Source organism: Vidua chalybeata, chromosome 2 (genome assembly GCF_026979565.1).
Source record: "Vidua chalybeata isolate OUT-0048 chromosome 2, bVidCha1 merged haplotype, whole genome shotgun sequence".
In the NCBI taxonomy this organism is placed as follows: Eukaryota; Metazoa; Chordata; class Aves; order Passeriformes; family Viduidae; genus Vidua; species Vidua chalybeata.
Window position 1 is genome coordinate 39,112,350 of NC_071531.1, and position 19,311 is coordinate 39,131,660.

General features: G+C 39.3%; 1 protein-coding gene across 1 annotated transcript in view; it reads right to left on the bottom strand.

Annotated features, from left to right (window-relative positions):
* The window catches only part of CLYBL (citramalyl-CoA lyase), a 132,743-nt gene extending 114,545 nt beyond the window's left edge, over positions 1-18,198 (bottom strand). Inside the window, exons 1-2 of the mRNA XM_053934729.1 lie at positions 18,165-18,198; positions 17,327-17,363 (exon numbers count right to left, since the gene is read on the bottom strand). Coding sequence (XP_053790704.1) covers positions 17,327-17,363; positions 18,165-18,198 — 71 coding nt within the window. The remainder of the gene's footprint in view (positions 1-17,326; positions 17,364-18,164) is intronic.
* Positions 18,199-19,311: the final 1,113 nt, after the last annotated feature.

A 19,311-nucleotide genomic window follows, 5' to 3' on the forward strand; every position in this document is an offset into this window, starting at 1 on the left:
GTAGTCACGTCTCCTAAAATTATATTCATTTGAATTTAAATGCTGCCAGCCAGAGCTATTCTTAACAATTGACATTGTTTTCTATGTAATAGCTAATAGTTTTAAAACTCTTCTAAAATGAGGCTTTTGCAAACTTTGAGTTCATGCTTCAAAACACTTAGTTTAAAAGAAAAATCTTGGAGCTCAAACAACTATCAGCCTGATGAGCAACTTATGGATCTATTACAACAATATCAGATTAACCTACCACAAACTGGCAACAAAGACTATGTTTTGAATTGCACTTCATATTAATACTGCCATTTAATATTATCTGTATCATCAAGTAAGTGTATTCAAAGTCTTGGAAATATTTTTACTTTTCATAGTAAGACTTCCAGACATAGAAGTGGTAGCTGACTATAGATATCCTGCTATGCACTAGACTACCTTAGTCTTGGAAATAAGAAAATTTAAAAAAAAAAGGAGAAAATATTTTCCTGTAACTTTCCTCTCAGGCAGGCTTTTCTTTAGCACTAGATTTTTGTTCCTAGCAAGAGGATGCTCCAGCAGTAGAGGAACCAGTAATGCACTGATATTTAAAGATCTAGAAACTTGACCTTTCAATGATCCAATTCAGCCCACAAGAAGCTGAGGAAAATGCATTTAGAAACCAAGGACAACACACAACACAAGGGAGGCAATGATGATCAGAGCACTTTTGGGCCCAAGCAATACAGTGACTGCTGAGCCCTGTATTTCCATTTCAATATGACAGAGTCAGAATGTGCTACTGTTTCCTAAAACACAAAATACGAGACAGAATTAAAAATTGTACAGAACAAAATAATCCTCCTGGAGCACCTTCCCTAGTTTGTCAGCAAGTCTGTCCCCTCTCACAGCATTAAAACACAGTCTGCAAGGCTCCAAACCTTTGTAATAAAGAATTATTTCTGACATGGTGAATCATGATATAAGCTTGGGACAAGCAGGCCATTTTACTGCTAACCACTCCCCACAGGCTTGTGTTCAATACTTGAATTCAAGTCAAGATGTGTGTATGTTAAAGAGCATGTAATGTGGCTCTCCCTTTATATCTATTTACCTGTTCTCTGAAATTTTGATATTTTCTTGAGTCACATCACTCTCAGGGACAGGGTTTACTGAATGTAGGAAATTAATAGCTTTGATTGACAGAGAACTTGACCCTTCCCCCGTGGCATCCTCCCAGAAGCTAGCAATATGGATGTCCCCTCCCCAAAGGCATTTTTCTCACAACACAGCAAATACAATCAACATAAAACCTCATTTCATAAGGTAGCTGTAAAGGGAGAGCTACAATGGAAAGCCTTAAACAACCTGTGGTACTATTTCATTAGCATCTGAGCCATAATATAAAGCAACAATATATGTCCAAATGACAGTGTTTTAATAAAGTTATAAAGTTAAATAGAGAAATAAAAATCCGAGTTTTAATGAAACTCCCAAAAGGCAATGAAACACTTAAACCAGTGACAAATCATTCTAGAAGCAAGTAAACCCTCATCCAGCACAGTTTACAGTTGAATTCTGGTAATATATATGTTTTACAACATACCAATATCTATATCTCTGGTGCTTCCCATTTTTTCTGCCATTTTGCAGCAGAAGAATACCTACAACTCAAAATACTGCCTCAACACACACAGCCAGCCTGTCACCTAAATTTTGAAGAAAATATGGCACAGATTCCACAGCAAATTTAAAACAGGGAGAAGCAGAATCAGTGGTTTCTAGTTTCCAGTTGCAAATAAAACTTCCTGGGAAAATTTACTTTAAAGCAGCTTTAAATGAAAATCTATATAATTAAGGGAAAGACCATTGCTTCAAACAGATTGACTGTCTTCAACAAATTTCTCTCTTTCTAGCTACTCAGATATGCTATATTTCCTAATTATCACCTTTTAAGGGCCATCTGGGCCCCATTCCTCACCATCAGGGGGCAATTCCATTTGCATTGTTCATAGGCTTAGTCATGATCAAGTAGTCTGGTGGTAAAGTTCATTAGAAATTAGAAGAAAAGCATTAAACCTCACACAGTAAACTAAGTAGCTGATACCTACATACCCACAGGAGAGATAAGCATTTAATGCATATTCTCACACGACTTAACAAGTCTTCAATGAGTATTTTTTTTTCCCAAACTGCCCAAAGAATCATTTAGACTGATCCCTGACCAGGTATGTAATGAAAATTCAATTCAGTCTCTGCATATTTCAAAATACTTCTCAATTAAAGAGAAATGAATGATAAAATAATAGTCTATTAAATAAAATCATAATCTGTTTACATCTGTAAGCCTGAAAAGTCTACCAAGCTAATGTAATGATACTACTATTTCTTGTTTTTCAGATGCTTGCCATGTATTGTAAATCAAAGGCAAGATTTTTCTAGTAATTGAATTTAACACATGCACATGCACTCTCATACACTGTATTATTATAAAATTACAGAAACATCAGTTTGTATTAACCATATGAGAAGAGTTACTTTGTATTGTCATGCAGCAAGAAATATCAATACACATTTCCCAACAGGTCAATATAAACACGCGTGGGTTAGCAGAGGAGGAAAATGGAGCAAGTCCTTGGCCTTCTGCATTGGTTCCTATAGTACAAGTCAGTATTTCACCATTATGGCCTCTTCAGAAGGTAGGAAAATGGTATTTAAAAAACCCTCAAGAAAGCTCAGAGAATCTATTTCACATGAATGATGGACCCATGGAAGTCAACATTATGACTGTCCAATGCAGAGTCCTGTTTCAAAACAGAAGTGCTGCAAAACCCCTCTTTGACACAGATTTTTTGTCTCTGCAGTTTGTGCTTTGGGTCATTTTACATCCTGTAGCCTGTAGCTTCTGGGAGCTCTATGGAGATGAATTACCACTACCTCTCTATGAAAAACCACTAGGGGAGACCCTGGTAAACTGCGCTGAGACCCACACAATAAAAATGTGGAAATTAAGGACGTATGGGTACTACCTGCTATCTTTCCATGTTATTTAATTCTGGAAGTTTTTTAGTCAGCTTGAGAAAAGCTGAAATGATGGTGTTAATGACAAAACACTTGATGCTATAAAATGTGATATGCTATAACTTGAATACTATAAATACACTTACCCAGCTGCATAAAAATTGCAGTATTACTGAGGTAATGTGATGCATTATGCATATTTCACGATTTTGGGGTGAAAATGAAAATGTCAGCATATCATTGGCTATATCAAGAAGCTGTAGTCACATGTTAATGGCTAGATTTATCATTTGAGTATTATAGGCTGTTGTCATGTCAGTCAGAGATGAACTCAGGCCCCAAGATTCTGGAGTAATTGATTTTGATTTTTCAGTACTTCCCGTGAACCCAATAAGCCAGCTATAAACTTATTTCCTGAACAACCTTTTGTGACAATACACCTCATCAGATATTCCACTCCTCTCTTGAACCTTGGAGGACTCCTCTCAGAAGTAACATCTGTGAGCTAATACCACTGCAAGGAGCACATCCCAGCCAGCAGCACTGGTAGACAGCTCTGCTTCTTGATGAGGAGGGCATGGCAGGCTCAGGTAGGCATGTCATTAGAAGGCTGTCCAGATGACTACTGAACCTTGCTGTGAAATGCAAGATTTGGAAGCTTTAAATCCTCCTTTCTGATTTTAGGAAAGATGTATAGAACAGCTGACTTCTTGCCTCACACTGTTGTAAATTAAAATTCATTGGCACTTAACAATTTGATTGTGTTGTGACCTTTTAGAGGGTGTTTTGATTTTGGACATATGAAAGCAAAGGAGATGTGCTGGTTCCAGGTACTTCAGACTGGACAAAGGTCAGCATGGACAAAGCCCATATTTGAGGAGATGAATGGAGCTCTAATTGCCAGCTCCTCTTGACACTTTTTTCTTCTTGTAAAGTAGCAGACAAAGAAAATACAACCTTGGCAGAAAAAAATGGAATTGTCTTTTGCTTACAGATTGTGATACTCTCATTCCTCAAGCAATGTTATATTATCAATTATTTCTAAATGGTCAGGTGTAGGACAACCCTATGGATTTCTGAATGTAGCTCCAGAGGGGAAAAAAAAAAAAAACAGCATTGCATTGCAGCAATTCGATTTTATAATTCAGACTCAAACTATGCACTTGCAAATCAAGAAGAGCTAAAAGGTTATCAATGAGAATAAACAATACCTCTGATTTCATAGGTTGCTTTTCCTAGAATGAAACATAGGACAGACTATCATGATTAACACAAAATAATACATACAGGTTTTATACAGGATGAAACTTACTGCATCAGGGTTTAGAGTATAATCATTAGCTTATATAAAATACCACATATGGAGATCTTTGACAAACAAAACTAAAAATATTAGTGCATGAACTGAAAGTAAAGCCACACTACTGGAAACTGGTGACAATGATTAAAGTGTGGTGACAGACTTCCTTGAGATCTATCCAACACAAATCAGCAGGACAATACTGGAATACGAGAATTTCCAGTTAAATACTGGAATTTCCAGTTGAAAGTCTTGAAAATGTCTGTAATTTCCACAGAAAGCTTTGTCTTCCTGGTCCATAGGTGAAATAACATGGAATAGAAAACACTTTGCCCTCTTGGAGGTTCCCACCACCCCAGCTAGAGCTGGGGGGCACTAACCCCTCCAGCTGCTCTGCCTTTGCTGAGGTACAAAGACTGAATGAATGCTTATTCTGTAGAAATATTCAACAAATGTAGAGATATTTCAGAGAGAAATTGTATTAATCAGATCAGGCTTCTCTTCTGGATGGTTGCTTTGCCTGTCAGTATGTCTGGGAAGCACTGGTTCATCTTTCTCCTTGGACAGGAGCATGGCTGAGATGAGAAGTCCCCATCACCTACCAGCACCATTGGTCACCGCGGGCTGATTTTGGTCCTGGGCTGAGAGAATGTGAAATATTTTCAGGCACCTCAAACAAATGCTTTCAGTATGGCCAGTCTGCAGATGATAAACTAGAGTTTGCAAAATAAATGTTGCCATTTCACATTAAAAATATAGGTAATTTTCCAGCTTTTTCCTACAGCTGTGCCTTTTATTAGAATAGCCTACACCTGCTTTTGAATATTCTTTTATTATTTTCACTGAACAGTAAAACTTCAGTAAAAATGCAAGCCTTGAGTGGACCTATAAAGCCAGCAAATGCAGTAAAATGTCACTGCCATGTTACAGAATTGCTTTACTACTTAACACTGCACAAGGAGTGTGTTTTCATAGTTGTGTTGAGTTTTAGCTACCTGGCTCCTACTGACTTTAATGGGAATCACACTGCTAAAACTCCGTGCACCACTTTGTTACTTCAAAGTAAATTTTCAGTCCCCTGGAGAAGGTCATAGAAATATTAAAAACTAAAGCATTCTCCAAGGATCTCAGATTAAAGACTTGCATCAGACTTTATAAAAGTGATTGGTCAAATATATAATATACTCTTAATGTTCTAGCTCCTGGTTTGTTTTCTTTAGAAAGAACCTTTGTGATGCTTTTCACAAAAGGAAATTTAAAGCGTAAAGAACAGCTCAGCAAGGCATAACACGAAGACACACAGAAGAGTCACTTCATACATTTTTACAGTAAGTAATTACTTATGTTTTTGAATATTATGAGCAAATTCAGGGCAATTCTTAATTAAGACACTGTTACAACTCTATACCATTTGATTGCAAACAATACTATAACACAAATATTTCTAATCCCTTTGACATGTTCCCTGTCTTTTTTTGTCCCCACTGCTTACAATGTGGCTATAAAATCCCCTTCCCATATGTCTCTCCTAAAGCAGGTTGACATAACTGTGCTTTCAGACCCCAGAACACACCTGCTGTCCTCTGTAGTTGGTTTCTGGACACACCGACCTTTCTGCTTAGAGCTTGGACATCCTCACAACCCTGTTAGGCTCGCCACATTGAAGGCAAACTGTATCTACACTACCAGCTGCACAGATAAGCAGTGAGTAAGATAATAAAATAAACATGAATTCAGGAAACTTATATTAAATTTACCTCCAGGTTACTGATGGCACAAGCAGCAACCAAGATCATAAACTAATTGCGTGTCTGAATTGTGTTACCAAAAAAAAGTACTTTTATATAAAAAATAGTAATATGAGAACCTCAATCAAAATAAAAGTAGTTAACAGAATGTAAACAACTTAGTCATAGAATCACAGAATCACAGGATCATTTAGGTTGGAAAAGACCTCTGAGATTATCAAGTCCAACCTTTGACTGATCATCACCTTGCCAACTAGACCATGGTACTAAGTGCCATGTTCAGTGATTTCTTAAGTGCCTCCAGGAAAGATGACTCCACCACCTCCATTGGCAGTCCATGCCAATGTTTAACAACGCTTTCTGTGAAGAAATTCCTCCTGATGCTCAACCTGAACCCCCTCTAGTGCAGCTTGAGGCCATTTTCTGTCATGGACTCGCTGCCTGGAAGAAGAAGTTGACCTCCACCTGGCTACACCAGGACTTACTCCCTAGTCTTCTCTAGGTCTTCTCTTCATACTGAACTCAACACCCTGTTTAAATTGTAAAGGTGCCAAAACAAAACTAGAAGCAAATTTTAAAAAATCAAGTGCACATAAAACAAAAAAAAAGAACATTTTAAGCATGCAGCAAGTGCCTTCCATACAGTGATGAAATACCTTCAGCCTTCCACCTGGAAGCAAATTGAGAAGCTCACTAGCCATACCACTTCTCCCAAAATACTACATCATTCATAAAAGCACAGTCAAGACACGTGGAATAAACCCATGTTTATTACCAGACAATCCCAGCTATAATCTTAAAAACATGAATCAAGATAAATATAAGCATGTGCGAATACACAGACAAACTTTGAAGCTGACAGGCATGCCCCTCTCACACCTCCAAGCTATCATATTTAAGGAGAAGAAGCATATACGTACACGCAATAGATTTCTGTCAAACTGGGATTTTTTTTTTGTGTGTTTCCATCATCCCTACATACAGTTGTCAAGTTACAGACCAATTAAGCTGAAATAACCTTCTGCTGAAGTCTTGAACACAAACCAAAGCACTAGGACGATGCAAAGCAAGTGTTACCATCTTAGCCAATTCACATGAAAAATCACTGTGGCAATATCATCACACTGTAGGTATCCTAAAACAAAACAGGTCATGTTTTGCTTTTTTTTTGTCACAGGAAAGGCAAATTGATGCATAATTAACAATTGGCTGATGCAAATTCTTTTACATCTTTTAATTGGTGTTAATTAGATTAGAAGTAAATTTTCTTTTATCTCACCATTCTAATGCGAACTAATCTTCTCAGCAGCATGTCAAAGTTTCCCTTTTAATTAAACTTTTCAGCTGGGAACTTCGGCAGCACTCAGGCAGCCAAAGATATAATTTGAGGCACGAGAATTGTGCTGGGTTTTATGAATGGAACATCAAAAATTTAAAGCAATGATTAAAAGGGTTCAGCAGAATTTCAGAAATCTGAATTTTGTGGAGGCAACAGCGAGCTTTTAAAGCTGCTTCAAGAATGCACCAGCAGTACTCTCCAGCGACCCCTTCCACATTCAAATCCATCCTTTTACAAATGAAAACTACCCCAAATGTAAAACATCTTCTGTGAATTAACTTCCCCCTTTCATACTGCTTCCCCCGAAATATTGCAGCTCCTCTAAAATTGTTAACGTGCAGAATAAACCACAAAATACATTTAATATCTTTTATGGGAAGTTGACCTAAAATAAAATTTTATGTAGTTAAGGACTTTTGATAGTTCTTCATCCAACTTTTTTCTCTCTCTATGGGGCAATGGTGATTGAAACCTAATGTGTGCTGCACAGAAAGGCCATAAAATGTTTTACGCAGAAGTAAAACAGTAGCCATTAAGTTTTGCTATGATGTTTGAGTAGATATGCAGCATGAAAACATGATAAAAGAGCCATAAACTGATTGTGATCAAATGCAATTACAATGACTTCTCTCCAATGAATGACATGTACTAAATGCACTTACAGTTCCTTGCAAAATTACTGTGGGCAAAGGACCAAGAAAACACTATATCCTTTTTACGAACGGCAGCTTGCCAGGGAAATCGCAAACACACAAGCTTTAATATCTACGGCCAAAAAGCACTTGGGAACTCATTAGCAAAAGGTTTAAAAGACTCACTTGTGAAAGACAGCTTTTTTTCTAGTGATCAGAGCAGCATCCTGGAGAGTCCAGCATTTGGGGTGTTGGGAAGAAGTGCTCCCAGAGAAAGGAGAGAGGAGCCCTAGGCAGAGTGGGTACCCTTTTTCCTCACCATGTTTTGTTCCCATGACAAAAGTATGCTCCGGAAAAAAAGCAAATTGTTTTGCAGTTTTTCCCATTAAAGTTTTATATCATGCCCTGACAGAGTACTGGTGAAAATGGCATCATAGCCTAACATAGATTTTGATAGGAATATTGTCCTTCAGCATTGAATAACCAAGATAGAAGCTGACAGATTTGAAATAAGATGAATCTGATGACTCTGTGAGAGTGAGAGTGGTGTGAGAGTGTGAGAGTGGTGAGGCAGTGGCACAGGTTGCCCAGAGGAGCTGTGGATGCCCCATCCCTGGAAGTGCTCAGGGCCTGGTCTAGCAGACTGTGTCCCTACCCACGACAGGGGGGTTGGAACTAAGGTTCCTTCCGAAACAAACCATTCTGTGATTCTGTGAGTCTGTGAAATGTGCTCTTTTTTAAAGGTGAATAGGAACCCAGGTCTTGGGAGTTTCATCCCTTTTATTATATTATGGAATTTTCATTAGATAACTTGGTTTAACTTTTACTTCTCCAAAAGACTTCTATATTTTGAGCAGACAGATCAAACCTCTGGATTTCCTGAGGAGTACATACCAAGGAGGAAACACACTTAGGAATCTGAAGTGTCAGAAGGTGGTGAGCAATGCCAGGTCACTCTTTGGCTAACAAGATTTAAGGAAGATGGTGTAGAGATATTCCAAGTTATCTCTGTGTCAAAACCAAACATGCAATATTAATGTGTCAACAGCAGTAATTTCACTCAGAGTGAAATTGTCATGAAGTATTTTGAAAAGTGCACACCTGGTAGCACTTCTTCTATAGTACAATGATTTTCTATATGTACCTGCAAATAAAGGGAATGGAAATCAGGACTTTCCCATGGAACTTAAGGCATTTTTCTTTATACAGGAAGGACAAAATAGGGTTGAAGCTAGAGATGTAAATTTACCTGTGTTTCTACTAAATAAAAGATAGCAAAAAAAATCACAAAACTATCTCTTCCATTGTCTAAAAACTACAATTATTACATTTTAGGGGCACCTAGAAAGTGCAGAAGTAACTGCTGATGCTTAGTACAGGCACTTAATGGGCTACTGAAACTTAGGTACCCAGAAGCAACATGAGCAGAGAACTGAACCTTCTGAGTGAAGAATAAGTTTCTACCACACCACTGGGATTCTCTTAATGGAAACTTAAGATTTAATTAATTTTATTTGATTTCATGCAATTAATTTGATGTTATCTATAGCTTATAGAGTTGTTATGAAGTTGAATTATTTATAAAAATAAAAAAATAGGGAAAAAAAAAAAAAGGAATACTAACCAGAATTATTCTAATGTAGTACTAATTATGCAGAGCAGATTTTTTCTAGTGGGGTTAGGTTAAGGGCTTATCCATCCGTTTTATATAAACTATAGGTTTATAACTTACATTAAAATTTAACCAAATATTTCAATGCTATAAAAGGTGTCTTTGCAAGCACGTCTCAGTACACTGCAGAGTACAAACCAGAAAGGAGCAAATAAAATCCTTTCTAACCCTTAGTCTGTATGAAAAATATCATGTTAGATACCCGTATCACCAGTAAGAGAGTGAGGAAACACACAGTAACTTGAACTCCTTACCCAGAAAGCCAATAAATCTCTCCTCCTAAAAACAAAGCCTGCTCCGTATTCCCCTGCCTTATTAAATCATAAACCACAAAAAAAAAAAAAAAAAGAAGAAGAAGAAAAATCAAAGCATTGCTGCAACTTCATATAATTACTATAAGACCTCCTAGAATGTGTTAGAAGATGGAAGGAAAATTTGGACGTGAAAGAGGTGAAGTTCACTGCTCCAGAAGCAATGCTATGATGCAGCACTGGGCTTTGGTGGTGAGGAACCTCCCTCCTCCAAAGAGCTTTCTTTTTTTAATCCTATACATTAGCTTTTTAATATTAATTGTCAATTTTGCAACAGTGACACCAGTCAGTAATTACTAATGGTAATTAAATTCAACTGAAATGTAACAAGGGTAATGTCTATTCCAAGATGTATCTGCTTGTGGAACAAAAGTCTTCTACAGCAGCATGTTAAATAACAGAAGCCACAGTATCAAATTGGGAACATTCAGACTGACCACACTCTCACTCTCCTTTTAAAGTGTATTGATATGGTGAGGAGCAGTTCCTTTCGTTTTTGAGAAGAGCCCAAACTCATCACTGCTAGACTTCTATACCTTAAAGAAGTGCAAATTGCTCTTGAGCACAAAGTGGCCTTCAGCAGTGGCATGCACAACGGGTAAGACATGAACAGTTTAGACTGCGTAAGTATAAAGAGTGTGTGAAGAAGTGACACAGCCTGACTCTGACCAGTGTCCCCCAGCATGGGAATAGTTAGACATTTGCTTTGCTGGTGTTTAACATAGCACAAGCACCACAATTCCTTCACAAAGGAGAGGGAAGTTCTAGAATCTCTGGTTGACTTAAGGCTGGAGAAAGCTCCCACTTCTCTGGGATTTTTGAAACTGCACTTCCATCTGCACCAAACCCACACAACAAAATTAATAATATACAGTAACATCCAAGAATAACCTTCTGGTTATTCTGGTGGTTGCCTAATGGTGCTCAGTCAAAGGGCACAGGTTCAAGGATTTTGACAGGCTATATTGATGTCTGCTGTAAAGCTGGAATGGCATGGACCATGCAGCATCAGATCTTCCCTAATTTCCAGAATTGAAAAATTGATGGCAGCCTGCTGCAAACATGAAAATGAATGCAAGTGTTAAACTTGCAAATAATATTTAAAGTCCTCCAGAAAAATAACCACTTAAAAAAAAACCCAAACAAAACCCTCTGGAGCAAGGTCTTGCTTCTTGATGTAAACTCTTCAGCTTTCTCTTGCTAAATACTTGGCCATTACAATCTTGGCCATGCCTCTAGTGTCTGCAGTTAAAATCCTGAAAAAATAATGTTGGTATGTGTCAGGCAACAAAAAATTCCCTTTTGATGGGAAGTAGAAGATTTGGTGCGAAACTTCCATGCAATAGTGAAAATTCCCTAGAGAAGCTGTAAAATGTCCACGTGAACAAAAACTCCATTTTACTCACAGAAACTTTTTGCTAAGCTGCTGCCATGGGAGGAGGATACGAGGAGCACTGTGCTGCTACCTCCAACATAAAGTGTCTGCTGGTGAGTCTCTCGCCACCCACTCAGCCCTCACCAAACTACCTACTCCAAAACGAAATGATCTTTGGCACATATGAGTAAATTGCTGCAGCACAGACATATCTGGACAGTAATTAATCACTTTGAATGCTCAATGTGTTTGGATATAAAATTAAGAAAGTCGGGTTGTTAAAAAATGACAGATTTAAGCACCATCTGGGCTCTGTGGCCACAGTGGCGCGAATTCCAAAGGAAGGCTTAACAGTGCATGATCCGAGAATCCCATCTGTCTCAGCTGAAATGAAACAAATAAATAAATAAACCAGCAGCCTCATTTACAAGGTTTTCTCAAGTTTCCAATCTAGAAATCATCTTGCAATAGGAAAAAATACAGACTTCAAAGTATTACATCTTCAAAATTCATCTCATACGTTTTATATACATTATTAAAGTATTATTCCTCTAAGGAAAAATCCCTTGAGAGGTACACCTATACAGATCACATATTGTGAAACAGCATTGCTGTTTCATACCGTGAGTATGTGTTCATAGAAATAAAGTGATAGTAAAGAATTTATGTGATAGGACTCTTCCATTGATTGGGAAAGCCAAAGTGCCATTCTGGAACCCACAACTTCCCTCCTTTCCTAAGCCACGGCTCACCTGCACCTGCCCCATCGCAGATCTGCCTGTGGATGAAATGCAGCCTCCTCGGTTGCACCTTCCTCTGGACACCTCGCTGCAAGGACAGAAGCTATGCAAAACAAGTCACCTGCAACTAGTTAACCTGCAGGATGTCTTCAGTAAAACTTTTCTGGCATGGAAAGGTAAATAAATCATCCAGGACAGGTGAACACTGAATATGAACACAACTATTTGCCTCAGAAAGGCTTAGCCAGGTAGATTTAAGTATAGAGGTGAGAAATACTCTGGTGAAATTCCTGGGAGTCTGATTCAAGTGCCTCCCTCCGCTCAGCTCAGCACCAGGCAAGTGATTGAATGGACAAAGTCTGGTTCTCAAGCACCATCGTGTCCCAGTGTTCAGGACAGTGCTCTCTGTGTCACGGTGCCTCTTTTGCTCTGTAGGAAAGATGGGACATTCCATCCTTGGCAGCTTCTGCCCTTGGCACATACCCATACCCCCTCACTGGCCCAACCTCTGTGGAGCTCACGCACACAGGTTGGGTAAGAAGAAAAAGCCCAAAATTGGCACCCATCAAAGCCATACCCGCTCCTCCTCCTCCAAAGCCACAACTTTTCCTATTGTTAAGGGCAAAGGAAAGATTTCTGTGGACATCTGTGGGTCTTTTCTGAGGTCTTACGGAAGGGGCTTCTCCAAGGGGTTTGACTCTGCCTCATCCTCTTTTCCAGACAACAAGTGACCACCACCTCTCTTGTGTAGCCACTTTTCACTAAAACTGAGTCCTTCTTCCTATCCTGCCTACCTCCAACAGCTGCAAGAGGCTCCCCAGAAGTACCAGCAGGAAACATGACCAAAATATACTAGTTAGTAGCTTTAGACTTTACTAAAAGATAGCATCATACTGTATAATATTTTAGCTTCTTTCAAATAGAGACATTTGTATAAAGGCTACATCCTGGATATATTTTTTTTCAGTATCTTGATTTTACCTTCAGTAAAGGTTAATTACCTCTTTGCACTTGTAACATAGAATATGTGGGTACATTCTTCTGGATCAAGAATGTAGCACTTCTTTGACCCTGTTCTTATGGTGCAATTTCCAGTGTACAACTTTGTATAAGAATTATTTGGACCCAAATGGGCAAGCAAATAGATAATATATTCTGTAATTTAAAATTGCTTTTAAATAAGTGGCACTATATTTGCTTGTTCTTTCTTTTTTAAAAAAAAAAAAAAAGTGTTATGTAGTTTGTAGGGGTCTCCTTTCAGCAAACTCGTGCAAACTCCTGTGGGCATCATTGATAGCTCATCGAGATGACAATACAGATAATGAGTTTCCACATAGCTCCATATACAAAACTTCCACACATTAAAAGTTAACAAACTGTACTATATTCCCCAACGTAGGAATTTGCTACAAATGATAAAGAACAGAAATAAGAAAGGGGAAGTGTAGTTATTCTTAAATCTTCTTTCAGGAGATTTCTAGCAGGAGGATGATCTCTCTATAACTAGAGAAATTAAGGAACCTGGAAAAATCACACATGAGACCAAGCTTCTGTACAACAAAATGATGCCAGGGCTGGATGCTGGCAAGCAGCAGGCAGCAGCCACCAGTCTGTTGAAGTCACTCCACGGGGAGGTCTCAGCACCTCTGATGTTTGGGTTTGGTGCCCCGTGAAGGTGAGCCAGCAAGGGCTGCCCTGCTACTCTGCACTCCTCCATTGCTGTCAGTCTGCTACTAAAATAAATGAGATTCACCACCACAATGACAGAAGCACAGTCACTGATGGGCAGGCCATGCCTCGGTGATGGGGATGCCGATGTCAAGCGCAGCACCCATGTGCAGTGGGTGACCTGCGGAGCTCACCCAGGCACTCTTAAGCGCCTTTCCTGGGAGCACTGCTTCTCTGAGACACTTTGAGATGCCCAGGTTTTGGAAGATTTCAAAAAGTGCAAAGCACTAATGTAATTTTTGTAATGCACCATTTCAATCAACAACAAATATTTTCTCAATAAACAGTGTTTATGAATTTCCTAGGAGTCAGACAAAAAATGTGTTTGTTCTCTCAGCAGATGTTGCATAAAAATTAATCTGCTTCCCAAAAATGGGCATTCATTTTTTTCTCTATAAATAAACCAGCACATAATTATAAATTTTTCTTTGTTCATCAGTTTCATCAGCTTCATCAACTTTAAAATAAGATGAAAATGCATCTTTTTTCTGTAGATTTTTGATATAAAACCCTTGGAGTGCAACAATAGGCACAGAGCAGTTCAGATAAGCTGAAAAAATATTATATTGTATATATTCTCATATTATTGTATGGCCTATTAAATATAAATTTTTCAATACAGTAAATTAAGCTATACCACTAATAAAATATTTTTTTTCCTCTATAATTTAGTCTTTATCACTCCGGTTCTTTTCATATTAAGACCATATACTGGGTTTTATAAGCGCAAAACTGGTATAAATTTCCCTGTGAGTGAGGTTTTGTACTGGCTAGTTAAGAAAATAATTAACTCAATCCTCATCACTGCACACCTTGTCAAGGACACAATCTGCAGAAAGGGTAAACATTTTCATGTGTTGTGGTGGGCAAGCCATGCTTGGTGTGCACCAGAGTGGAATCAAATGGCCCACAGGCTACCAATCCATTTGCATTGCATTTGGTATCATCTCCTCCGTTTACAGAACAGCTGTGTAAACTGAAGGGTAGGGAAGGGAGGGCAGCAGGGATTTAAGCTGGGGTTTGAGGGTGAACACACACAAGAAAGGAAAGAGACAAGTAGGGCCAGGCAGTCCAGCTGCAGCTCTGACACTGGACACCAAGCATCCCTTTGCTACCCACATGGAAAGCAGAAGCAGAGCACCTTAATCTGTGGGATGCACCTGGGAACACAGGGGGAGCCAGCACTGGGAAGCCCAAGGACAGCAGGGGAAGAGCATAGTACAGCTTGGCCAAATTACTTCAGAGAGGGCACAGTACAAGGGGCTGACCAAGACAAAGCTAGTGCTCCAGATAGCATCCATTGGACCCGGAGACTGCCTGCTTTGGGGCACCACGGAGCACAGGTGCATCTCCAGCAGGCACAGTGGGCAGCTGTGGGGCCAGGGAGACAAGTGGGGTGGGAATGTCAGAGCTGGGGCAGCCTGTGGGGCTGGCTGAAGGCACGTGGGGTCTGAGTACCCCAACAAAAGGGACTGCATTTTCCATTTTGGGCTTGAGAATATTTTGCAGTCCTTAGGTGAACTACAACCTGTCTGCGCCTTGCAGTTTTTTGACTGGTAAACGGACTTGAAATGCACACCTGCCTGGTAGTGCTCTGCTCTTCTAGGAGGAATTGTAAATACTTGGAGATTCTTTGAGGAAAGGAGTAAAAATATAATTACCATAAAGGAAAACACTTAAGAGTTCCCCATACATTTTCTATGCAAATTAACCCAAGGTTATTCTAGCCACATGAAAAAATTTAGATCTTCTTAAATGTTCGCTTTGCACTGAACGCTGAAATTGGCTGGGCAATGCTTCTGAAGAGTTCTATTGTAAAAAAGTAAAAACTCGAGCAAGTAAAAGGTAAAACAAAAGTCTTTCCTTAGCGCTTAGCCCAAATGATGGTGAAATCGAGTTAAACAACAGCATGTGTTGGTGCAAATTTCCACACTCAGAGGCAAATTATTTCTCAAAGTCCCCATACTCACTGTAATTACCCAGCCGATGTTGGCTGCCTCAGACCAGGCACGGCACCATTTCAGCTACGAACTCTTACAGAAGAGGCAAAGCCACCGAAGTTATATAAAGATTAATAGAAATCTGAACCGCGCTTCATCTAAAATAAACAAAAGCTTTTGTAGCCGCGCTGAAAGGCCCATAAAAGTAAACTACAACCTCGGCAAAGCCTTTTAAACTGACAAAACCGGACGGCAGAGGTCAGGGAGGCAGGCGGGTCAGCAGAGCCCTGCCTGCAGGTTTGGGGGTTGCTCCGTCTCCCCGCTCGCTCGTTCGCTCACATGGGGGCCTCGCCGGGGACGAGGAGAAAGCCCACCGCCGCTCCTCCTCCGCCGGAGCAGGAACACTTGAACTGCCCTTCTGTCTCAACAAAACTTTAGTTTGCTGATTGGGCACGAAACAAAAGAAAGACAGCGGGACGCGATTTATAAGGGGGCAGGGTAGGCTGACATGCTATTGTACTCCCGAGGTATCCACAAGCTGTTAATTCCATTTTAACATTGTTAATAAGACTGTTAACACATCTGACTTTGTTTAGAGACTTTGAAAACATCAACAAACTGAAGAAAACAAAACAAAACAAAAAAAACCCCAAAAATCAAGAACCCCATCGCACTAGAAGTAAAATATGATCTTTTCAAACAGCATCAAATATCCAAATGTGATGCTTCTGCCTGTCCGGATCTGGCAGTGAGGAGGAGATATGGCAGGGAGGCTCAGAGACACGCATCCGTATATTCTTCATCCTCTCGTTAGACTATTTAACTATTCACATTTTCCAGGTTAAATTTAAAAGACTCGTTTCTAACACCACTGCCGTTTTGAGAAGGAGAGGGAATAAGCCTGGACTCCCCCCTCCGCGCACACCTCCTCTCCCTCGCTCGCACTTGCACGCAGGCAAATGTGCAGATTTAATCAGTGTGGAATGTTTTAAATGAATAATTGGGTCTGACAGATTTATTGCAGTTAATTTTGCAATAGAATGGAAAAATGTTTGGATCTCAGCCTTTAAAGTATTAGGAAAACAATTAATCCATCACATAACGGAAATTCCTGTATTACACCCTCATGTCCAATTAAATAATGTCAAGTAATCTTACATTGTAAAATGCTGAAAATTGAAGCTCAAATCATTGAGTGGGATATGTTTTAATTTTTAAAAGAACCTTGAAACAAAAATCACATCAAATTAAAATCAGATGCTTCAATAAAAGGCTTTTTTGGTTTGTTTTATTTGGAGGGGGAGATGTTTTTAAATGTAAAAGAAAAACCCCAGCCTTACTCAAAAAAAACCCATTAATTTCTCTTTTGCTCTCCAGTTTTTGCATCAGGAACGCTGCCTTTGCAAGGCAATCTGAAAGCAAATCAAAAGATTTAGGATGAAGTCTGCAACAGCATTTTAAAAGACCACATTCTTTTAAAGAACTTTAAAAGGAGATAACCAGCACTTCTCTTTTCCAGCAGGCAGAGGGGCTGATTCCCGGGTACTTACTCAGACACAACTCTCCGAGACTTCAAGCCGTGTTTTGCTTGAATAATGTCCCGTAGGATCGAGTCCCCAGTTTAGGACCAACTGACAGCAAACTTCTGAGCCTGAAAGTAAGCGGGATTCGTTTGTTTTTGTTTACAGCCCAAAGCTGCTAATGCTGTAAAATTGCTTAATGTCACATCCCATCTCCTTTTTATTAAAAGTAAGGTAAAAGGGAAAAAAAAAAAAAAAAGCCTGCAAAAAAGCCTGCAAATCAGAAAACTTTTCCAGAATAACAAAACCACCGACTTACAAATGTCTTGCCTGCCCCTGAAATTTGAAACTTGGCAAATTCATCTCATTCGGCTGCTGTACAAAAGGTCCCTGAGGCGTGTTACAGTAGGGACCCGCGAGCTTCCCAAATACTTTGACTGTTTCTAAACTAGGGGATACGGGGCTGCGGTTTCAGGGCTCCCTCAGCTAGAACGAAATGAAAGCGGGTGGTGAAATTTTAATATCGCGGAGGTTTAAGGGGAGCACGTCCGGGTGTTTTTACAGGGGGATTGCTGACGGTTCTGTGGCAGGCGAGGTAGGGAATGCGGCGACAAAAAGGGATTGGAGCACGTGTCGCTACAGAAAGGCAGAAAAAAAATAAAAGAAAAGAAAGGAAAAAAAAAGTTGGAGGCACTGAAGAAGGAGTAAATATAAAACATAAGGAAATATCCTTCTAGTATGTCAACGGCAAAAAAATAACAAAGTGAAATCTCAGGTCACATTTAAGGGCAATAAATACTGTAATGACTTGCTGGCACCTTCGTTAAGGCACTGTCGACATGGCTGGACAGAAGAAAATGGGGATTACTCTGAATGAAAGAAGTGTAAGACTTGGCCACCATCGTTCAATTTGTTTTTCCAAATACAACACGCTTCTTATTTTGCTGGTTTCTTACAATCTTGACGTTCTGGATACCCACATTGCCACCCAACTATTTCTGTTGCCATAACAACATCAGAAATTTGTTCCTCGATGTCCTTTTTAATAAAATAATTTTGGGATTTGTGAACTTTCAAAGACAGGACAGTTTCCCAATTTAGGCAGCTCACACCTTTCTCACAAGGAACTGATTTGTTTCTGTTTTCCAAAAAAAAAAAAAAAAAAAAAAAAAAGGTAATTTGAAAGTGATGGCCCCTCCTTCCCCCCCTTGACTTTGGAAACAGGCCTGTTGCTATAAACAGTTTTTCTGGGGGACTTAGATTTTCAAGAAACAGGCAACCTACAGCAGCCAGGGGACCACCTCCTAAGGCTTCCAGAAAGGAAAGAAATACTGTACATGCAGCCCAGTGTCTGAAATAACGGCCAAGTTTTCACCACCTATCCACAGGATGGGTTTTAAGATCTTAAAAAATAAAATACATAACCAAAAATTACTAAGGAAGTGTAACAATGCTGTATATTTTGTATGCTGTCACTTAGGAGATCCTCATCCCTCCCTCAAGGCGACTAGAGCTCCCTTCGAGAGCTGCTCCTTGGCATGGCTTTTTTTTTTTTTTTTTTTTTTTTGCTTTCTCAGATCAGCTCAAAATAAGTGGAATAAGAAAAACAAAACCAAAACCAAATCCAAAAACCCACCAAACAACTCCTGGCTCTTTACCATTAAATAAATTGGATTCCCAGCACAAACAGCAAAACAATGGCCAAGAGGATGTGACTAACAAACGCCGAGGGAAGAGTCAAGCTGCCCTCTCTTTGCATATGCAGCCAAACAGAAGTCACTGGGGTTGGGATTCTTTCCCTTCCTATTTAACATATCTGTGCATTTCAATAAATTGAGATGAACAATGCCCGGCTTTCAAAAGTTGCAAATTACTGGGAGTACATTGCAAAACGTGAATAGCCCATAACATAGGAAAATGTTTAGAAGTATTTTTCTTTGAGTTTTGTTTTGCTTTGTTTGGGGTGGGGGTTTTTTTTGTTTTGTTTTCGTTTGTTTTTTTGTTTTTGTTTTACG